This window comes from Hypanus sabinus, chromosome 11 (assembly GCF_030144855.1).
Source record: "Hypanus sabinus isolate sHypSab1 chromosome 11, sHypSab1.hap1, whole genome shotgun sequence".
NCBI lineage: Eukaryota > Metazoa > Chordata > Chondrichthyes > Myliobatiformes > Dasyatidae > Hypanus > Hypanus sabinus.
Window position 1 is genome coordinate 6,575,947 of NC_082716.1, and position 20,736 is coordinate 6,596,682.

At 43.7% G+C, this 20,736-nt stretch overlaps 1 protein-coding gene across 1 annotated transcript in view; it reads right to left on the reverse strand.

The window, feature by feature from the left end:
• Nucleotides 1-20,736, reverse strand: part of spata1 (spermatogenesis associated 1) — a 78,591-nt gene that overhangs the window by 26,982 nt on the left and 30,873 nt on the right. The window contains exons 3-5 of the mRNA XM_059983741.1: nt 11,367-11,484; nt 3,482-3,535; nt 2,834-3,383 (exon numbers count right to left, since the gene is read on the reverse strand). Of these exons, the coding sequence (XP_059839724.1) occupies nt 2,834-3,383; nt 3,482-3,535; nt 11,367-11,484 (722 nt within the window). The remainder of the gene's footprint in view (nt 1-2,833; nt 3,384-3,481; nt 3,536-11,366; nt 11,485-20,736) is intronic.

Sequence of the window (20,736 nt, forward strand, 5' to 3'; positions counted from 1 at the left end):
GTGCAAAACCATACACTTCCCTACACCATATTCCATCTGCTACTTCTTTGCCCACCTCCCCAATCTGTTAAGTCCTTCTGCAGTCTCTCTGCTTCCTCAACACTACCTGCCCCGACACCTATCTTCGCATACTCTACAAATTTGGCCACAAAGTCATCAATTCCATCATCAAAATCAACGTGGAAAGTAGTGGGCCCAATACCGACCCCTGAAGAACATCACTAGTCACCAGCAGCCAAACAGAAAAGGCTCCTTTTATTCCCACTCTGTGCCTCCTCCCAATCAGCCGATACTCTATTGATAACCAAGAGAAAATCTGCAGATGCTGGAAATCCAAGCAACACACACAAAATGCTGGAGGAGCTCAGCTGGCCAGGCAGCAGCCATGGAGAAGGGTACAGACGATGCTTTGGGCCAAAACCCTTCAGCAGGGCTGGAGTAAAAAGCTGAAGAGCAGATTTTAAAGGTGGGGGGGAGGAGAGAGAGAAACGCCAGGCGATAGGTGAAACTTGGAGGGGGAGGGATGCAGCAAAGAGCTATGAAGTTGATTGGTGAAAGAGCCAGACGGCCATGGAAGAAAGAAAAGGGGAGTGGGGGGGAGAAGCACCAGAGGGAGGTGATGGGCAGGCAAGGAGATAACATGAGAGAGGGAAAAGGTGAAAGGGGGGGGGGGAGGCATTACTAGAAGTTTGAGAAATTGATGTTCATGCCATCAGGTTGGAGGCTACCCAAATGGAATATAAGTTGTTGTTCCTCCAACCTAAGTGTGGCCTTATCCACAGTGGATATTTGTGGATGTCCATGGATTGACATATCGGAATAGGAATGGGAAGTGGAATTAAAATGGGTGGCCACTGGGAGATCCCACTTGGTCTGTCAGGCGGAGTGTAGATGCTCCGCGAAGCGGTCTCCCAATCTACGTCAGGTCTCACCGATATAAAGCAGGCCACACTGGGAGCACTGAACACAGTATATAACCCCAACAGGCTCACAGGTGAAGTATCATTATTAATATTAATGTCATTAATATACATTAATGATCTGGATGATGGGGTGGTAAATTGGATTAGTAAGTGTGCAGATGATACTAAGGTAGGTGGTGTTGTGGATAATGAAGTAGGTTTTCAAAGCTTGCAGAGAGATTTAGGCCAGTTAGAAGAGTGGGCTGAACGATGGCAGATGGAGTTTAATGCTGATAAGTGTGAGGTGCTACGTTTTGGTAGGAATAATCCAAATAGGACAAACATGGTAAATGGTAGGGCATTGAAGAATGCAGTAGAACAGAGTGATCTAGGAATAATGGTGCATAGTTCCCTGAAGGTGGAATCTCATGTGGATAGGGTGGTGAAGAAAGCTTTTGGTATGTTGGCCTTTATAAATCAGAGCATTGAGTATAGGAGTTGGAATGTAATGTTAAAATTGTACAAGGCATTGGTAAGGCCAAATTTGGAATATTGTGTACAGTTCTGGTCACCGAATTATAGGAAAGATGTCAACAAAATAGAGAGAGTACAGAGAAGATTTACTAGAATGTTACCTGGGTTTCAGCACCTAAGTTACAGGGGAAGGTTGAACAAGTTAGGTCTTTATTCTTCGGAGCGTAGAAGGTTGAGAGGGTCTTGATAGAGGTATTTAAAATTATGAGGGGGATAGATCGAGTTGATGTGGATAGGCTTTTTCCATTGAGAGTAGGGGAGATTCAAACAAGAGGACATGAGTTGAGAGTTAGAGGGCAAAAGTTTAAGGGTAACACGAGGGGGAATTTCTTTACTCAGAGAGTGGTAGCTGTGTGGAATGAGCTTCCAGTAGAAGTGGTAGAGGCAGGTTCGGTATTGTCATTTGAAGTAAAATTGGATAGGTATATGGATAGGAAAGGAATGGAGGGTTATGGGCTGAGTGCGGGCCAGTGGGACTAGGTGAGTGTAAGCATCGGCACAGACTAGAAGGGCCAAGATGGCCTGTTTCCGTGCTGTAATTGTTATATGGTTATATGGTCGCCTCACCTGGAAGGACTTTTTGGGGATCCATGCTAAAATTTTCGTTGTAATACCCTGAGCTCTTACCTTGTTAAGCAGCCTCATGTGTGGAACCTTGACAAAGGTCTTCTAAAAATCCAAGCAGAGTAGTCCTTTCACCTACTCTAAGATCAATCTAACCAATCCCTCCCATATCCTTCTCCATTTTTCTATCATCCACGTGCCTACCAACATACAACAGAGATTCTGATAATTGCTACAGGGACAAGAGCCAAATATTGTCAACTGGGAATAGTTTGGTGACAACATAGTTGGCAGGAACAAGTTGGGGCAAAGGGCCTATTTCTGTGCTGTGTGACACAATGGCTATGATTCTGGGAACAAAGGGGTTAGCAGATGAGGAGTGTTTGAAGGCTCTGGGCCTATACTTGCTAAGTTTAGAAGAATGGGGGGGGGGGTTTCTCATTGAAACCTATCAAATATTGGAAGGCCTAGATAAAGTGGATGTAGAGAGGATTCTCCTATAGTGGAGGAGTCTAGGAGTAGAGAGCACAGCCTCATTTAGAACAGGGCTGAGGACGAATTTCTTCAGCCAAGGGGCGGTGAATCTGTAGAATTTGTATTTAAAGCAGAAGTTGATAGGTTTGGGATTAGTCAGGGCATCAAAGGTTATGGGGAGAAGGCAAGGGAATGGGGTTGAGAGGGATAGTAAATCAGCTATGACTGAATGGTGAAGCAGACTTAATGGGCTGAATGGCCTGGTTCTGCTCGTGTTTTAAGGCCTTATGAATGCATCCAGTGGGAAAATTGAATGATCTTCTTCCACGCCAACATATTTCACATATCTGTCTCAGAACCTTTTCTCCACTGCTCTCTCTGAAGGTCATCCTGTTGAATCCTTGCTGTTTTCCGATGGGATTGCTCTGTACTGTTACCGGGTGACGATTCCTGCTCCCAGGTGCTGTACACGTCCAGACTCTTTGTCTTGTCCATCTGCCAGGAATAATCATTACCTTTAAATTCCCTAAAGTCCCCGTTCTCTGAGTTTGTACTTGCAGGTCTCTGAAGCAGAGGCAGGCTGACGCGAGTTACTTCTGGTGTCCTTGGACGCTGCAGTGTCTCCGCTTTCCGAAAAGCTCCTGTTGCGTTTTCTTCTCGGTTTGAGCTCTCTGTCAGGCAGGCATGGACCCTGCCCCGTTCCTTGTCATCGTACAGTTGGCAGAAGCAATCGGAAGACTTACAGTCTGCTGCGCAGTCGCTGCCTTCTGGGGGCAGACTCGGATGGAAGAGATAGGACTCTGTAACTTCCACGGGGTCTTGCTGAGCCCCTGGTGTCACTGGGCTACTCATCTGTCTCTCGGCAACCAATCTTGTAACGGGCAGAAGGTAGAGTTCTGGTTGGGGAGCCTGTAAGTTTAAAGTCGAACCGGTTATAAACAGAGGAATGGCAGAAGATTTGAACAGCTCAGTAATTCTGAGTGTGAAAGATCTGTATCTGTACCTACATGTGGAGGGGCGAAAGATTTCACCTTCAGTTCCAGTTCTTGCTTTGTTCTGACCTGAAAGAGGATCACCATGAAAAATGGGTCAGTTTCCCACGAGTTGCAAACTGCCTATGGTAACGTTTATGAACTCACCAATTCCCAAGGCTACCTTGACGATAACTCCTCCCACCCTGTCTCCTATAAAAATACCATTCCCTTTTCTCAGATCCTTCTTCTCAGCTGCACCTGTTCCCAGGATGAGGCATTCCATTCCAGGTCATCAAAGACATCCTCCTCTTCAAAGAACAGGGCTTCCCTTCCTTCACCATTAATGGTGGCAACACCCGCATTTCCATTTCCTTGTCATCTACGCTCACACCATCTTCCCATTGCCCTGGCAATAACAGAGTTCCTCTTGTCCTCACTTACAACCCTATGTGCCTCTGCATCCAACACAGCATTCTCTGTAACTTCTTCCATCTTCAATGGGTCCCTACAACAAAATACACCTATACCTCCTCTCCACTCTCCGCTTTCTGCAGGGAAGTCTACCTCCATGGCTCCCTTGTCCATTCCTCCCTTCCTAATAATCTCCCACCTGGCAGTTAACCCTGGAAACAGCAAAACTGCTACACGTGCCCATTCACCTTCTCCCTTGCCTCCATTCAGGGCCCAAACATTCCTGCTGGGTGAGGCAACACTTCACCTGCATATCTGTTGGAACTGTCTACTGTACCTGGTGCTCTCAGGCTAGCTTCCTCTACATTGGTGAGACCCAACGTAAATTGCAAGACTGCTTTGTCAAGCACATTGTGCATTGCGTATTTCAGTAGTATTTGAGAAATATTGTAAATATATTGATCAATTAAGCTTTCTTTTCATTTAATTCTTTACATTATATGTAAAAATGTGAATTACAGATGTCATGCTGCTACCATGTTAAACATATGCACCTCATTTAAAGTAAAAACAAAATTAAGACCTGTTTTCCTGAGCTCCCGTCTTTTTCTTGCAATTACTTTTATGTTTTGGAGTTACAAAACATAACAGTGGCAATGAGGAAGCTTTAAATTAACCCAAGAGGACTACCTTCCTGTTGAAATGCAGCGAGAAGTTCAAGCATCAAGTTATATTTTCTACGGAGCACATTTTCTTCTGAATGTGAGAAAGGTATGGAGAAAGAAAGCTGGGACCAGGAGAGATGCAAAGATCAAAGTAGACCCAGAGAGAAAAGCTGAGAAAAGGAGAAGAAAGGTGTCCAGATCTGTACACGTGCTGAGTAGCAATTTCATTATCAATCTGGTACGATGCACAACCTTGCATTCAGCACTACTGACACTGTAACGTTGAGAAGGCATTTTATACAAATTGTGGCTGACCTCTAATTTCATCGTTGCAGAATTTGTTAGTTTTCTTCTAAGTAAGTGGCCAGTCACCAGGAAAGGCAAAAAAACGGAATTCACGGGTTCATAAACAGTGAGTGATAATAATAATTCTAAAAAGAGGGAAATCACTAGCTGCATCATAAAGATTGATGTGTTAGATTACACAGCAGATAACTAGATATTGTGTGTGTGTGTGCACACGCGCGCACGTGTGTGAGCTTCTTTCTCTCACCGCTTGTTAATTAGCCTCATGTGTGGCACCTTGTCAAAGGCCTTCTGAAAATCCAAGTACACAACATCAACTGATTCTCCTTTGTCTATCCTGCTTGTTATTTCTTCAAAGAATTCCAACAGATTTTTTGAGGCAAGATTTTCCCTTGAGGAAACCATGCTGACTACGGCCTGTTTTAACATGTGCCTCCTGGTACATGTTAAGACTTCATCTTTGGCCTTTTCTCCTTGGAGCAACGGAGGGTGAGAGGTGACCTGAAAGAGGTGTGGGGCATTGATCATTGGATAGTCAGAGGCTTTTCCCCAGGGCTGAAATGGGTAACGCAAGAGGGCACAGTTTTAAGGTGCTTGGAAGTAGGTACAGAGGAGATGTCAGGGGTAAGTTTTTCACGCAGAGTGGTGAGTCCGTGGAATGGACTGCTAGCGACAGTGATGGAGGTGGATACAATAGGGTCTTTTAAGAGACTCCAGGACAGGTACATGGAGCTCAGAAAAATAGAGGGCTACGGGTAACCCTAGGTGATCTCTTTTTTTTATTAGTTTTTTTTATACATTTTACAAATTTAAAAAAAACCAAATCAGAATGAGGAACATTAATACAGTGCAAAATTAAGCATACAATGACAATATGATACAAAGAAAGAGAATTTTTTTTTAAAAAAGCACCTAAATTGAAGACAAGTAAACTTAGTATCCTCCCCCAACCCCACAACACAATAAAAAAACTCCAGACCAACCACAACACAATACAGAGAATATAAATCAGGACAATCAAACTCCCAAACTGTGAATACACTTAGCAACAGAGGATAATAATGCCTACTAACCCTAGGTGATTTCTAAAGCAAGTACATGTTCGGCACAGCATTGTGGGCCGAAGGGCCTGTATTGTGCTGTAAGTTTTCTGTGTTTCTATGTTGATAATCAACTCCAACATCTTACCAACCACTGAGGTCAGACTAATGGGCCTATAGCTTCCTTTCTTCTGCCTCCCAGCCTCCTTTCTTGAAGTGCGGAGTGACATTTGCAATTTCCCATTCTTCGAGAACTATTCCAGAATCAAGTGCTTTTTGAAAGATCATTACTACTGCATCTACAATCTCTTTCAGAAACCTGGAATGTACACAATGTGGTCCAGGAGACTTATCTATCTTTAGCCCATATAGTTTCCCAAGAACCACATCTCTACTAATGGCAACTTCACACACTTCATGACCCCTGACATCTGGAATTTCCACCATACTGTTAGTGTCTTCCACAGTGAAGACTGATGCAAAATCCTTATTCAATTCATCCCTTTCACTGTTCTTTTCCAAGCAATTCTGGCCAACTGCTCTCTCGTGCCTCCGTACTTCCCTTCACTCCACTGTAATACTGATAACTCTGACTTTAGTTTCTCCTTCTCAAATTTCAGGGTGAATTCTATCATATAATGATCACTTTCCCCTGGGTTTTTTTTTTAAACTTAAACTGTCTAATCAATTTCAATTCATTGCTCAACACTCAATCCAGAATATCTGATCCTCTAGTGGGCTCAACCACCAGCTGCTCTAAAAAGCCATCTCGTAAGCACTCTAGAAACTCCCCCTCCTGGAATCCAGCGTATTCCCAATCTACCCGCATATTGAATCCCCCATGACTATTGTAATATTGCCCTTTTGGCTGCATTTTCTATGTCCTGTTGTAATTTGTAGGCCGCATCCTTATTACTGTTTGGGGGTTTGTATACAACTCCCATCAGGGACTTTTTACCCTTGCAGTTCCTTATCTCTATCAACAATGATTCAACACCTCCTGACCCCATGTCACCTCTTTCTAATGAATTGAATTCATTTCTTACCAACAGAGAATGCCGCCCCTCTGCCTGCCTTTTCACTGCAATGTCCATCCTTGGACATTTAAGCTCCTAGCTATAATCTTCCTTCAGCTGCGATTCAGCGACGCCTATAACATCTTACCTGCCCATCTGCAACTGTGCTGCACCTTCATCTACCTTATTCCGAATGCTGCACCCATTCAGATACAACACCCTCAGTCCTGTATTCCCCCTTTTCGATTTTATCCGCCTCTTACGTTTCAACTCATCCTGTTGACTGCCCTATCAACAGCCTCTCCTCACTACACATTGCCTCTGTTTGTAAACCAGCTACCTCATCTTCACCACTATCATCTACCTTTCCTACGATACTTCTTACATTGAAATACGTGCAGCTTAGGACACCGGTCACATCATTCTCAACCTCTTTTTCCTAACTTTGAGGTCTTACCAACATCTGCCTCCACAACCTCTCCACTAACTGTTCTGGAACTCTGGTTCCCATCCCCCTGCAAATCTAGTTTAAACCCCACCGTGCAGCATTAACAAACCTTCCCTACAGTTCAGGTGCAAACTTTTTCTCCTGAACAGGTCCCATCTTCCCTGGAAGAGAGCCCAAAGATACAAAAATCTTCTGCCCTCCCTCCCACATCAACTCCTTAGCCGCATAGTAAACTGTCTAACCTTCCTAGTCCTGGCCTAAGTAGCAAGTGGCACGGGTAGCAATTGTGAGATCACAACCCTGGAGGTCCTGCTCTTTAACTTAGTACCTAACTTCCTGAACTCCCTATGCAGAACCTTGTCACTCACCCTACCCATGTCATTGGTACTGACATGGACCACAACTTCTGGTTGTTCACCCTCCCACTTAAGGATGCTGAGAACTTAATCCAAGATATCCCGGAAGCTGGAATTTAGGAGGCAACATACCATCGGGGAATCTCATTCTCACCCACAGAACCTCCTGTCTGTCCCCTAACTAATGAATACCCTGTTACCACAGCATGCCTTTTCTCTCCCTTTCCCTTCTACGTCACAGAGCCAGACTCGATGTTTACACTGGGGAGAAAGAACTCCTACGGAATGACATTTGTAACAGTGAAATACGACAACCAACAAGCCACATTTCAGCTTGTAGGTGGTAAAAGCAGAAGGTCCAACAACGTGGGGATTGAGTGGCTGAGTCAACTACCACTCGATTGGCGATCCATCCAACATTTGTATACCACAGAGTCAACTGAAAGCAAATTAAGAAAGATACTGGAAGATGCCATGATTGTTTCCATTCAGTAACACCACAAACCATTGCCAACAGAGGGAAAACAGGTGTTGGTGCCAATCCCTGTGCCCTTGGCTGGAAAGCATATTGAAGCAAAGAAGGGTCATGCTGCTCAAAGGAATCATGTAAGTGATGAAATCAATACGTACAAAAGCTAGATGAAATCAGCAGGTCAGGCAGCATCCATTGAAATGAGCAGTCAATGGATGCTGCCCGACCTGCTGAGTTCATCCAGCTTTTGTATGTGTTGATTCGACCACAACATCTGCAGTGCACTTTGTGTTTTTCATGAAAGCGATGAAAGCTCTGGTCCAACTACAACAATTTTTGTCAGCAAGGTATCTAAGGAAGCTTCTGAGGTGTCAATCAGGCGGTTACTTGCAAAATGTGGCTTGGTTTTAAGCTGGAAGAGAGGTCAAGGAGCTTCAGGAAAGTTTCATGCATTCGGCTTTTGTGAGTTTAAAGAACCGGAATCTACTCTGTGAGCATTAAGGTTATTGCATGAACTTCAAGTTTGAGACAAAAAGCTGCTTGTTAAAGTAGATGCAAAGACCAAAGCCCAGCTGGATGAATGGAAGGCCAAAAGGAAAGGAGACAATGGGGATATGAAAAAAGGATTAGTCAGGTGAAGTTGTGGATGTGGAAACCAAGAGGAGATATCAAATGGTAAAGGGAGCAATAGAAGGATTAAGAGAATACTCCAGTGAACTAAATGCACCTTCACAAGATCAAGATGCACATCCTAGAAAGAAGAGAAAGGAAAAGAAAGAGGAGGGTGGCAGCAGTGCTGTGGAAATGGAAGAGGATAAAGGGGACCTAATCTCTTGAGAATTAGGAAATTCAGAGAAACTGACAAGAAAGTAAAAAGAGAATAAGAAAGACAAGAATTTGAAAGGATGGAACAGGTACAGAGAAAGAATATAAGTGAGAAAAGGAAAAGAGAGAAGGAACGTGAGAAAGAAAAGGAGATAAAGAGAAAGAAAGAAGCAGGACTGGGAGAGAAGCAAAGATCGAAGTAGATCCAGACTGAAGAGCCCAGATATCCAGTGTTATCAGAGTCAACTCCTACAACCACCACAGAGGAGGCCCCCGAGCCCGAGACTGTTTTCACAGCCACAAGTCTCAGCTGCCAAGCAGAGTGTCAGGAAAGACATTATCCTGCAAGAGTAAGAAATCCTCCACAGTGATTAAACCTTCAGGTCTGAATGGGACAATTTAAAATTTACTCTGCTGTGGATGGATGTCTATGTAGTAGCTGTATTATACAGTATCCTGTGTATATACTCGAGAGGCATTCTCTATTGAGTTGGAGTTTACAGCTAAGCAGGAAGGAGTGTAGTCTATTTAATATTTGAGTAATATGCAAATATATGATTTAACATTCTTGATTGAATAATTTATTATAGGTTATATATAATATACATCAATGACCTATGTCTGTACACCAGCTAGCATCACTTTAGGGTCATACAATCAATCTATATATATAAGCTACCTTATATATTTATATTTATTGAGCTTCTTTTTTGATATTTTGTTTTTCATCTTATTGTGTTTTTTTTTGTTTTGCTTTGGATCCGGAGTAACAATTATTTTGTTCTCCTTTACACGTGTACTGGATATTACAAAAAAAAACTATCTTGATTCTTAAATTCTCCAGCAACTCAGAGGGTACATGAAAACATCACAACACAGGGAGCCTTACTCAATGATTCAGGAACAGCTTTCTCCCCTTCATCATCTGTTGAAATCAAACACACATCTACCACTTCATTGGCAGCTCATTCCGCACTTTCACCACTCTCTGAGTGAAAGAGATAGCCCCCAGGTTTCCCTCAAACCTTTCACCTTTAACCTTTACCCTTACTAATTTATCTGGTCCTGCACAACATTGTGGGCTGAAGGACCTGTTTCTGGGATTTACCATTCCATATGTTCTATTTCTAGTCCCACCAACCTCAATGGAAAAAGCCTGCTTACATTTACTCTATCTATATCCCTTATAATTTTGCATAGCTCTATCAAATCTCCCATCATTCTTCTACGCATTAGGAGATTCTGGCAATCTTCATTTCATTATTATCTTAAAGCAGGGGCTCCCAACCTTTTTTATGCCATGGACCCCCATCAGTAACCAAGGGGTCCAAGGACACCAGGTTGGGAACCCCTGGATATTGCATTCTTGCACATTCAAAGAGCTTTTGTTAACAAAAATTTCTTATTTCCAAATCTGTGTTGCTTGAAGGCCTGGTACTTACTTATTTATTTAGCAATACAGTGCAAAGTAGCCCCTTCCTTCCCTTCGAGCTGTGCCACCCAACAATCCCTGACCACCTCGATTTAACCCTCACCCAATCCCTGACCACCACGATTCAACCCTCACCCAATCCCTGACCACCACAATTCAACCCTCACCCAATCCCTGACCACCACAATTCAACCCTCACCCAATCCCTGACCACCATGATTCAACCCTCACCCAATCCCTGACCACCACGATTCAACCCTCACCCAATCCCTGACCACCGTGATTCAACCCTCACCCAATCCCTGACCACCACGATTCAACCCTCACCCAATCCCTGACCACCATGATTCAACCCTCACCCAATCCCTGACCACCACGATTCAACCCTCACTCAGTCCCTGACCACCACGATTCAACCCTCACCCAATCCCTGACCACCACGATTCAACCCTCACCCAATCCCTGACCACCATGATTCAACCCTCACCCAATCCCTGACCACCACGATTCAACCCTCACCCAGTCCCTGACCACCACGATTCAACCCTCACCCAATCCCTGACCACCGTGATTCAACCCTCACCCAATCCCTGACCACCACGATTCAACCCTCACCCAATCCCTAACCACCACGATTCAACCCTCACCCAATCCCTGACCACCATGATTCAACCCTCACCCAATCCCTGACCACCATGATTCAACCCTCACCCAGTCCATGGAAAATTTACTAACCGGTACGTCTTTGGACTGTGTGAGGAAACCGGAGCACCCACAGGAAACTTATGCATTCCATATGGAGGATGCCAGAACTGAACTCCAAACTCTGATGCCCTGAGCTGTAATAACATCGTACTAACCAACACAGCATTCTCCTGGGGTTATTAATTGTACAATATAACCACTGCACATTGTGCATATCACTATTAGCAGAGCAAATGACTCACCACGGCCAAACTTCTCCCTACGCATTTCAGAAAGGCAAATTTGTCATTGACGGTTTCAGTTCCAAGGAGACTTCCAAGCTGTGGTCTCAGTGCTTTCAAACTCAGCTCAGGCAACACCCTGTCAAATGAAACATAACAAGTGTGTTGCCATCATCTAGCCCTGATGTAAAGTGGTGGCTACAGCCCAGTCCATCACACGAAAAGCCCTCCCCATAACTGAGCATATTTACAAGGAGTGCAGTTGCAGAAAAGCAGTATCCATCATCAAGGGCCCCCACCAACCAGAACATGCTTCCTTCTCAATGCTGTCATCAGGAAGGAGAAACAGGGGCCTCAGGTCCCATGCCACCAGGTTCAGGAACAGTTATTACCCTCAACCATCAGGCTCCTGAACCAGTGTGGATAACCTCACTCACCAAAATGAGCCTCAGGTCCCACACCACCAGGTTCAGGAACAGTTATTACCCCTCAACCATCAGGCTCCTGAGCCAGTGTGGATAACTTCACTCACCACAATGAGCCTCAGGTCCCACACCACCAGGTTCAGGAACAGTTATTACCCTCAGCCATCAGGCTCCTGAGCCAGTGTGGATAACTTCACTCACCACAATGAGCCTCAGGTCCCACACCACCAGGTTCAGGAACAGTTATTACCCTCAGCCATCAGTCTCCTGAGCCAGTGTGAATACCTTTACTCACCACAATGAGCCTCAGGTCCCACACCACCAGGTTCAGGAACAGTTATTACCCTCAACCATCAGGCTCCTGAGCCAGTGTGGATAACTTCACTCACCACAATGAGCCTCAGGTCCCACACCACCAGGTTCAGGAACAGTTATTACCCTCAGCCATCAGGCTCCTGAGCCAGTGTGGATAACTTCACTCACCACAATGAGCCTCAGGTCCCACACCACCAGGTTCAGGAACAGTTATTACCCTCAGCCATCAGGCTCCTGAGCCAGTGTGGATAACTTCACTCACCACAATGAGCCTCAGGTCCCACACCACCAGGTTCAGGAACAGTTATTACCCTCAGCCATCAGGCTCCTGAGCCAGTGTGGATAACTTCACTCACCACAATGAGCCTCAGGTCCCACATCACCGGGTTCAGGAACAGTTATTACCCTCAGCCATCAGGCTCCTGAGCCAGTGTGGATAACTTCACTCACCACAATGAGCCTCAGGTCCCACACCACCAGGTTCAGGAACAGTTATTACCCTCAGCCATCAGGCTCCTGAGCCAGTGTGGATAACTTCACTCACCACAATGAGCCTCAGGTCCCACACCACCAGGTTCAGGAACAGTTATTACCCTCAGCCATCAGGCTCCTGAGCCAGTGGGGATAACTTCACTCACCACAATGAGCCTCAAGTCCCATGCCACCAGGTTCAGGAACAGTTATTACCCCACAACCGTCAGGCTCCTGAACCAACTGCACTCACCTCAGCTCTGAACTGATCACTGAACACAAACTATGGACTCACCTTCAAGGACTCTACAGCTCATGTTCTCAGTATTATTTATTTACTTACTGATTTATTATTAATATTATTCATTTATGTTTGTATTTGCACAGTTTGTCTTCTTTTGAACAATGCTTGTGAGTCAGTCTTTGTAGTTTTTCATTGATCCTATTGTATTTCTTTGTTAGAGTCATAGTCATAGAAAAAGTACAGCACAGAAGCAGGCCCTGCTGCCCATCTAATCCATGCTGAAACAACTTAAACTGCCTAATCCTGTTGACATGCACCCGGACCATATCCCTACCATCCATGTACCTATCCAAACTTCTCTTAAACGTTGAAATCGAGCTTGCATGCACCACTTGTGCTGGCAGCTCATTCCACACTCTCACTACCCTCTGAGTGAAGAAGTTGCCTCTCATGTTCTCCTTAAATTTCCACCTTTTACTGTTAACCCATGTCCTCTGAACTGCCTGCCACCACCCAGATCTCATCACGTATGAAGTTCCAGTAGCTTTATACTGTTTACTTTTTAACTCATATCAGAAATGCACCTTAAACTAAACGTCTATTTTCTGGAATATTTTCTATTATTTATTAATTTATTTGTAGTAATATTACTTTATGTGGTATGTGTGTGTGTGAGAGATAAATGTACAGTGTTTTGCACCTTGGTCCAGAGGAACGTTGTTGCTGCTGGCAGTATACACATGCATGGTTGAATGACAATTATCTTGAACTTGAACTTAGTAACTGTTGCTAAGTCTGGTGGTGTAGGGCCCAAGGCTCCTGTACCTCCCTCCCAATGGTCATAGCAAGACGAGAGCACGGAGGTCCTTGATGGTGGCTAGTGCTTTCCTGTAATAGCGCTCTATGTAGAATCAAGTTCATTATCACTGTATTCTACATCATGAAATGTGTTGTTTATGTAGCAGCAGTATGGTGCAGAGGCAGAAAATTATAATAAATTACTAAATAGTACCACGAAAAAGCAAATACCAAGGTGCTGTTCAAGGGTCATTCAGAAATCTGATGGTAGAGGGGAAAAAGCTGCTCTGGTCCCTCCTCCCTGATGAAAGTAATGGGAAGAGAGCATGTCCTGGATGATGAGGGTCCTTCACGATGGATTCTGCCTCTTGAAGATGTCCTCAATGGTGGGGAGGTTTCAAAGACTCAAAGTACATTTACTATCAAAGCGTGTTTGCGGTATACAATGCTGAGATTAGTCTTCCGGCAGACAACCAAAAAAGCAAAGAAATACCATGGAAAAAAGTCAAAGTAAACAGCAAACACCCAACGCGCAAAAGGAAACAAATCGCACAAATGGCAAAAATGAGTGAAAAACACAATATAAATCAAAAATCCATTGAAACAGTCTCGGGATGTTAATAAAGTTTAGTTCAGTTCAAGTTAGCGCTGTGTCATTCGCTGACTACAGGCCAAAGAGCCAGTCTGTCACGATGAAAATCACACAAAATAGCAATAAAAAACAACCAGAATCCAGATACACATCGTAACATGAACACCATGACCCAGCAACTGCCACAATTAAACCTTCTTCCAGGAGCAGCAAATGAGAGTGAGAGACCAATCAGGTGCAGCAGGGAGAGAGACACTGGTCTCCCTAACACAGACAGATGGCCTGAACATCCACTCGCCCTCCTTCCTTGGCAAGAAATGGAACCGATGATGGGCTTGCACTGCATCTCCAGGCTTCTCGGCCTCCAGGCTGCACATTTCGCTTGAAGCCTCACCCAACTCTCTCGGATTCAGCAAAGTGCAGATCACTCAATTGCCCCCCAAAAAAATACCATCAAAATGTAAATCAGAAGTTCTAAGAGTAGTAAAATCATATTTGAAATAAGAAGTAAAAGTAGTTTCATCAACTGTCTGAAGGACATTGCCTTTGGTCATCTTCTGCTGGTGGCCGTGATGGAGCTGGCTGAGTCTACAAGGCTCTGCAGCCTTTTCTGATCCTGTGTTTCAGAGCCTCCAAACCAGACGGTGATGCAGTCAGAATGGTCTGTAGAAATCTGCAAGAGTTTTCAGTGACATACAAAATCTCTTCAAACTCCATCCGCATGCCTTCTTCACGATTGCATGGCAGACTTCTGATCAAAATGGCACCTGCGTACAACTCTCCTTTGGTCGACACCTTCTGGATAAAGCAATGAAACCATTTATTTCACTTCTATTACTTCTTTTAAGTTTGCTTTTCATCTTGAATGGTTTCTGGAAATGCTAGAGCCTGCAATTTCCAGTTTGGAGATCCAGTGCTTTGCTGTCTCCAAAAAGTTACCAGGAAGAAGTGAGCTCAAACCTCGAGGAAAAGAAACTACAAGACAGGGCTGGTGAGATCACTCTGCACTCAAAGTAGAAGCCTGTCTGTGCCCAATGTCTCTCTCTTTCAATAGTATTGGTGAACGTTACCAAGGCTTCTGTGTATAGGTTCTGGACTATGAACTAAGCACTTTTATTCAGTCTTATGGTTTTTATTTTCTGTGGTTTTGTCATTCTTTCTCAATATTTTTTGTGGGGGGAAGGGGATTTGGGGGCTGACATTCTTGTTGCATTTTGTGCGGTAGGGAGGTGGCTGTTAATGATCGTCTTGGTGGGTTTGCTATTTCTCTTAGCTGATCCCCATGGCTTTCCTTTGTTCCATGGCTATCCTAAGAAGAAGAATCTCAGATCCTCGGAAATGTTGACACCCAGCAAATTGGGTCATTTGCTCAAATCAAAGAAATTCTGATTGCAGGTATTGCATTATATTTGAATGCTTTAGGGTCCCACAGTTCCATGCCAATCCTGGAGCATTCTGACTGGTTGGCCCAAGTCCTGGTATGGAAATGATAACATACAGAATCATAAGAGAGGCTGCAGAGAGTTATAGACTGAGCTAGCACCAACATCGAGCACATTAGAATCAGAATCAGTCTTAATATCATTGACATGACATGCAATATATTTTTGCATCAACGGTACCTAGTAATAAAAACTATGAATTACAATACGATATTTATATTAAATAGTGCAAAAAGTGGGAGGTAGGATGCAGGTACATCTCTACCAAAGGAGGTGTAAGGCACTCCTTCCTTCTGCTAGTCTGAAGGTTTCCCCCCCCCCCCACCCCAAATCAGGGTCATGTGAAGCCATGGGATCAAGTGGTGGATGGTCATATGAGCAGCTGGTGCACATCACAAGTCCTGGTTATGCAACCACTGACCCTGGGCAGACAATCTCTGAAGAGTATCGATAATGGCTGGGGTTACCCGTCTTGTAAAGACACTGCCCAGAAGAAGGCAAAGCATTTCTGTAGAAAAATTTGCCAAGAACAATCACGGTCACCTTGATCGCCCACGTCATATGATACGGCACATGTTGATGATGATAGTGCAAAAACAGAGCAAAAGATTAGTGATGTAGTGTTTATGGATTCACATTCCACTCTGAAATGTTGACTGTGTGCCTTCAGGCTCTAGTACCTCGACCTTGATGGTAGCAATGAGAAGAGGGCAGGTCCTGGGTGATGATGGTCTTTGATGATGGATGCCGCCTTTTGAAGTTCTCCTGGATGCTGGTGAGGCTAGTGCCCATGATGGAGCTGGTGCCTATGATCATCAAGAAGTGATGCCTTAAGAAGGCAGCAAAAATCGTGAAGGACACTCACCATTTGGTACATGGCCTTCAGGGAGGAGGTACAGGAGCCCAAACACCCACACTCAACGATTCAAGATCAGCTTTTCCCCCTCTGCCATCACATCTCTGGATGGTCAATTAACCCATGAACAAATACTTCATTATTCCTTTCTTGGCCAATTTATTCACTTTTGTAATTCTGTGGCTTTGAACTGTACTGCTACAGCAAAGCAACAAATTTCACATAATGTGCTGTATATAGGACCTTGATCAGACCCCACTTGGAGTACTGTGCTCAGTTCTTGTCACCTCACTACAGAAAGATACTACAGAAAGTGTGCAGAGGAGGTTCACAAGGATGTTGCCTGGACTGGGGAGCATGCCTTATGAGAATAGGATGAGTGAACTCGGCCTTTTCTCCTTGGAGCAACAGAGAGTAAGAGGTGACTTGATAGAGGTGTACAAGATGATAAGGGGCATTGATCGTTTAGATAGTCACAGGCTTTTTCCCAGGGCTGAAATGGCTAACATGAGGGGGCATAGTTTTAAGGTGCTTATAAACAGGTACCAAGGAGATGTCAGTGGGAAGTTTTTCACACAGAGAGTGGTGGTTGCATGGAATGCACAGCTGATGACGGTGGTGGAAGTAGATACAATAGGGTCTTTTAAGAGCTCCTTAGATAGGTACATGGAGCTTAGAAAAATAAAGGGCGATGCACTAGGGAAATTCTAGGCAGTCTCGAGAGTAGGTTTATTGTCGGCACAATACTGTGGGCCACAGTATTGTAAATTTCTATGAAACACCCTCTCAACATCCATTCTATCAAGGCCTTTCATCATTCGATAGGTTTCAATGAGGTCACCCCTCATTCTACTGAATTATAGTGAATACAGGCTCAAGGCCATCAAACACTCTTTATATGACAAGTCATTCAATCCTGGAATCATTTTCAAAACCTCCTTTGAACTCTCTCCAGTTTCAGTACATCCTTTCTAAGATATAGGGCCCAAAACTACTTACAATACTCCAAGTGAGGCCCGCTTCTCTGCTTCATAAAGTTACAATATTACATGTTGCTTTTATATTCTAGTCTTCGTGAAATGATTGCTAACATTGCATTTGCTTTCCTCACCACAGACTTAACCTGCAAATTAACCGTCAGGATATCCTGCACAAGGACTCCCAGGCCCCTTTGCACCTCAGTTTTTTCTCCATTTAGAAAATAATCAACCCTTTAGTTTCTTCCACCAAAGTGCATCGCCGTGTGTGTGTGTGTGTGTGTGTGTGTGTGTGTGTGAGACTCTCTCACCATTTTGAATGTTTGTTATGCAGCTGACCCCCAGAGGACCAGAGGAACACTGTCTTGTTTAATTTTATCCACGTATGACCTGAATGATAATTAAACTTTATTTAATACTCTTCCTGACACTGTATTCCATCTGCCACTTCTTTGCCCATTCTCCTCATCTGTCTATGTCCTTCTGTAGCCTCTCTACTTCCTCAAAACTACCTGCCCCTCCACCTACCTTCATATCATCTGCAAACTTTTCAACAAAGCCATCAATTCCATCAGCCAAATCACTGGCATATGAAGTGGAAAGAATCAGCCCCAACACGGACCCCGATGGAATACCTCTTGTCACTGGCAGACAACCAGGAAAGGATCCCTTTGCTCCCACTCTTTGTCTCCTGCCAATCTGCCACTGCTTTATCCACGCCAGAATCTTTCCTGTAATACCATGAGCTCACAGCTTGTTAATTGGCCTCATGTGTGGCACCTTGTCAAAGGCCTTCTGAAAATCCCAAGTACACAACATCAGCTGATTCTCCTTTGTCTTCCTGCTTGCTGTTTCTTCAAAGAATTCCAACAGATTTGTCAGGCAAGGTTTTCACTTGAGGAAACCATGCTGACTATGGCCTACTTTATCATGTGCCTCCATCCTTAATAATCAACTCCAATATCTTCCCAACTACTGAGGTCATACTAACTGGCCTATGGTTTCTTTTCTTCTGCCTCTCTCCCTTCTTGGAGTAACACTTGCAATTTTCCAGTCTTCCAGAATCTTGTGGTTCTTGAAAGATCATTACTAATGCCTTCAGCCACCTCATTCAGAACTCTGGGTGTACACCATCTGGTCCAGTTGACTTATCTACCTTCAGATTCCTAAGAACCTTCTCTCTAGTTCTGGTAACTACTCACACTTCGTGACCCCTGACACTTCCACAGCGAAGACTGAAGTAAAATACTCACTCAATTCATCCGCTATTTCATTACTACCTCTCCAGCATCTTTTTTCAGTGGTCCAATATTCACTCTCACCTCTCTTTTACACTTTACAATGCCTATAAAAAGTATTCGTGCCCCTTTGAAGTTTTCATGTTCTATTATTTTACAACGTTGAATCACAGAGGATTTAATTTGGCTTTTTGGCACTGAGCAACAGAAAAAGACTCTTGCATTTCAAAGTGAAAATAGATCTCTACAAAGTTATCTAAATTAATTACAAATATAAAACACAATATAATTGATTGTGTATGTATTCATCCCCCTTTAATCATCACTGTTGAGGCCAATTGGTTTTACAAGTTCAATATTTAGTTAAATGGAGATCACCTGTGTGCAGTCAAGGTGTTTCAATTGATTGTAGTAAAAATACACCTGGATCTGGAACATCCAACTGCTGGTGAGTCAGAATCCCAGCAAAACCATGCCATGAAGACAAAAAAAAAACACTCCATGCAATTCCACAAAAAAGTTATTGAAAAGCACAAGAGATGGATACAAGAAAATTTCCAAGTCATTGAATATCCTTTGGAGTACAGTTAAGTCAATTAACAGGAAATGGAAAGAATATGGTACAGCTGTAAATCTGCCAAGAGCAGGCCATCCTCAAAAACTGAGCGACCATACAAGAAGGGGACAAGTGAGGAAGGCTTTACAAGCTTCAGCGGCTGAGCTGGGAGAGACTGCACTAACAACAACTGTTGCCCAGGTGCTTCACCAGTCTCTGCTTTATGGAGAGTGGCAAAGAGAAAGCCACTGGTGAAAAACACTCTTCTAGAGTTTGCCAGAAGGCATGTGGGCGACTCTGAAGTCAGATGGAAGAATGTTCTATGGTTTGATGAAACCAAAACTGAGCTTTGTGGCCATAGATCAAAAGCTTAATCCAAACATTGCACATCAAAAATGCACCAACCCTGCTGTGAAGCATGGGAGTGGCTGCATCATGCTGTGGGCTGCTTCACTGCAACAGGTCTGAAAGGCTTGTGAAGGTAGAGGGTAAAACGAAAGTAGCAAAATACAGGGAAAACCTGATGCAGTCTGCAAGGGAACTGTGATTTGGGAGACGATTTGTTTTCCAGCAAGACAATGATCAAAACTACACAGGAATGGCTTTAAAAACAGCAAAGTTAATATCCTGGAGTAGCCAGAACAATCCAATTGAGAAGTTGTAGCTGGACTTGAAAAGGTCTGTTCACTCAGGATCCCCATGCAATCTAACAGAGCCTGAGCAGGTTTGCAAAGAAGAATGGGGAAAAATTGCAGTGCCCTGATATGCAAAGCTGATAGAGACCTATCTACAATTTTGGCTGTAATTGCTGCCAAAAGTACATCCACTAAATGCTGACTTGAAGGGGGTGAATATTAATGTAATTGCTTATTTTGTGTTTTATATTAATTAATTTAGATCACTTTGTAGAGATCTGTTTTCATTTTGACATGAAAGAGTCTCTTCCTATTGTTTGTGTCAAAAAAGCCAAGTTACATTTGCTGTGATTCAATGTTATAAAACATGAAAACTTCTTAATTACTTTTTCAGTTGCCTTCTGTTGGTTTTTAAAAGCTTCCCAATCCCTCTAACTTCCCACTAAATTTTGCTCTATTATATGCCCTCTCTTTGGCTTTCATTTCTCTTGTGGCTTTGATGGTTATGTCATCTTACCTCTAGAATACTTTTTCCTCTTTGGTATGTATATATCCTGAGCCTTCTGAACTGCATCCAGAAATTCCAACTATTGCTGCTCTGCCGTCACCCCGGCTGGTGACGGCTTTCATCCAATCAATTCTGTCCAACTCCTCTCTCGTGCTTCTGTAATTCCCTTAACTCCACTGAAATACTGATACATCTGACTTTAGCTTCTCCTTTTCAAATTTCAGAGTGAATTTCATCATATTTCAACATAATTTCATCACCTTCCCCTAGGGGTTCTTTTACCTTGAGCTCAATTCTGAGTCTTTGCACAACACCCAATATAGAACAGCTGATC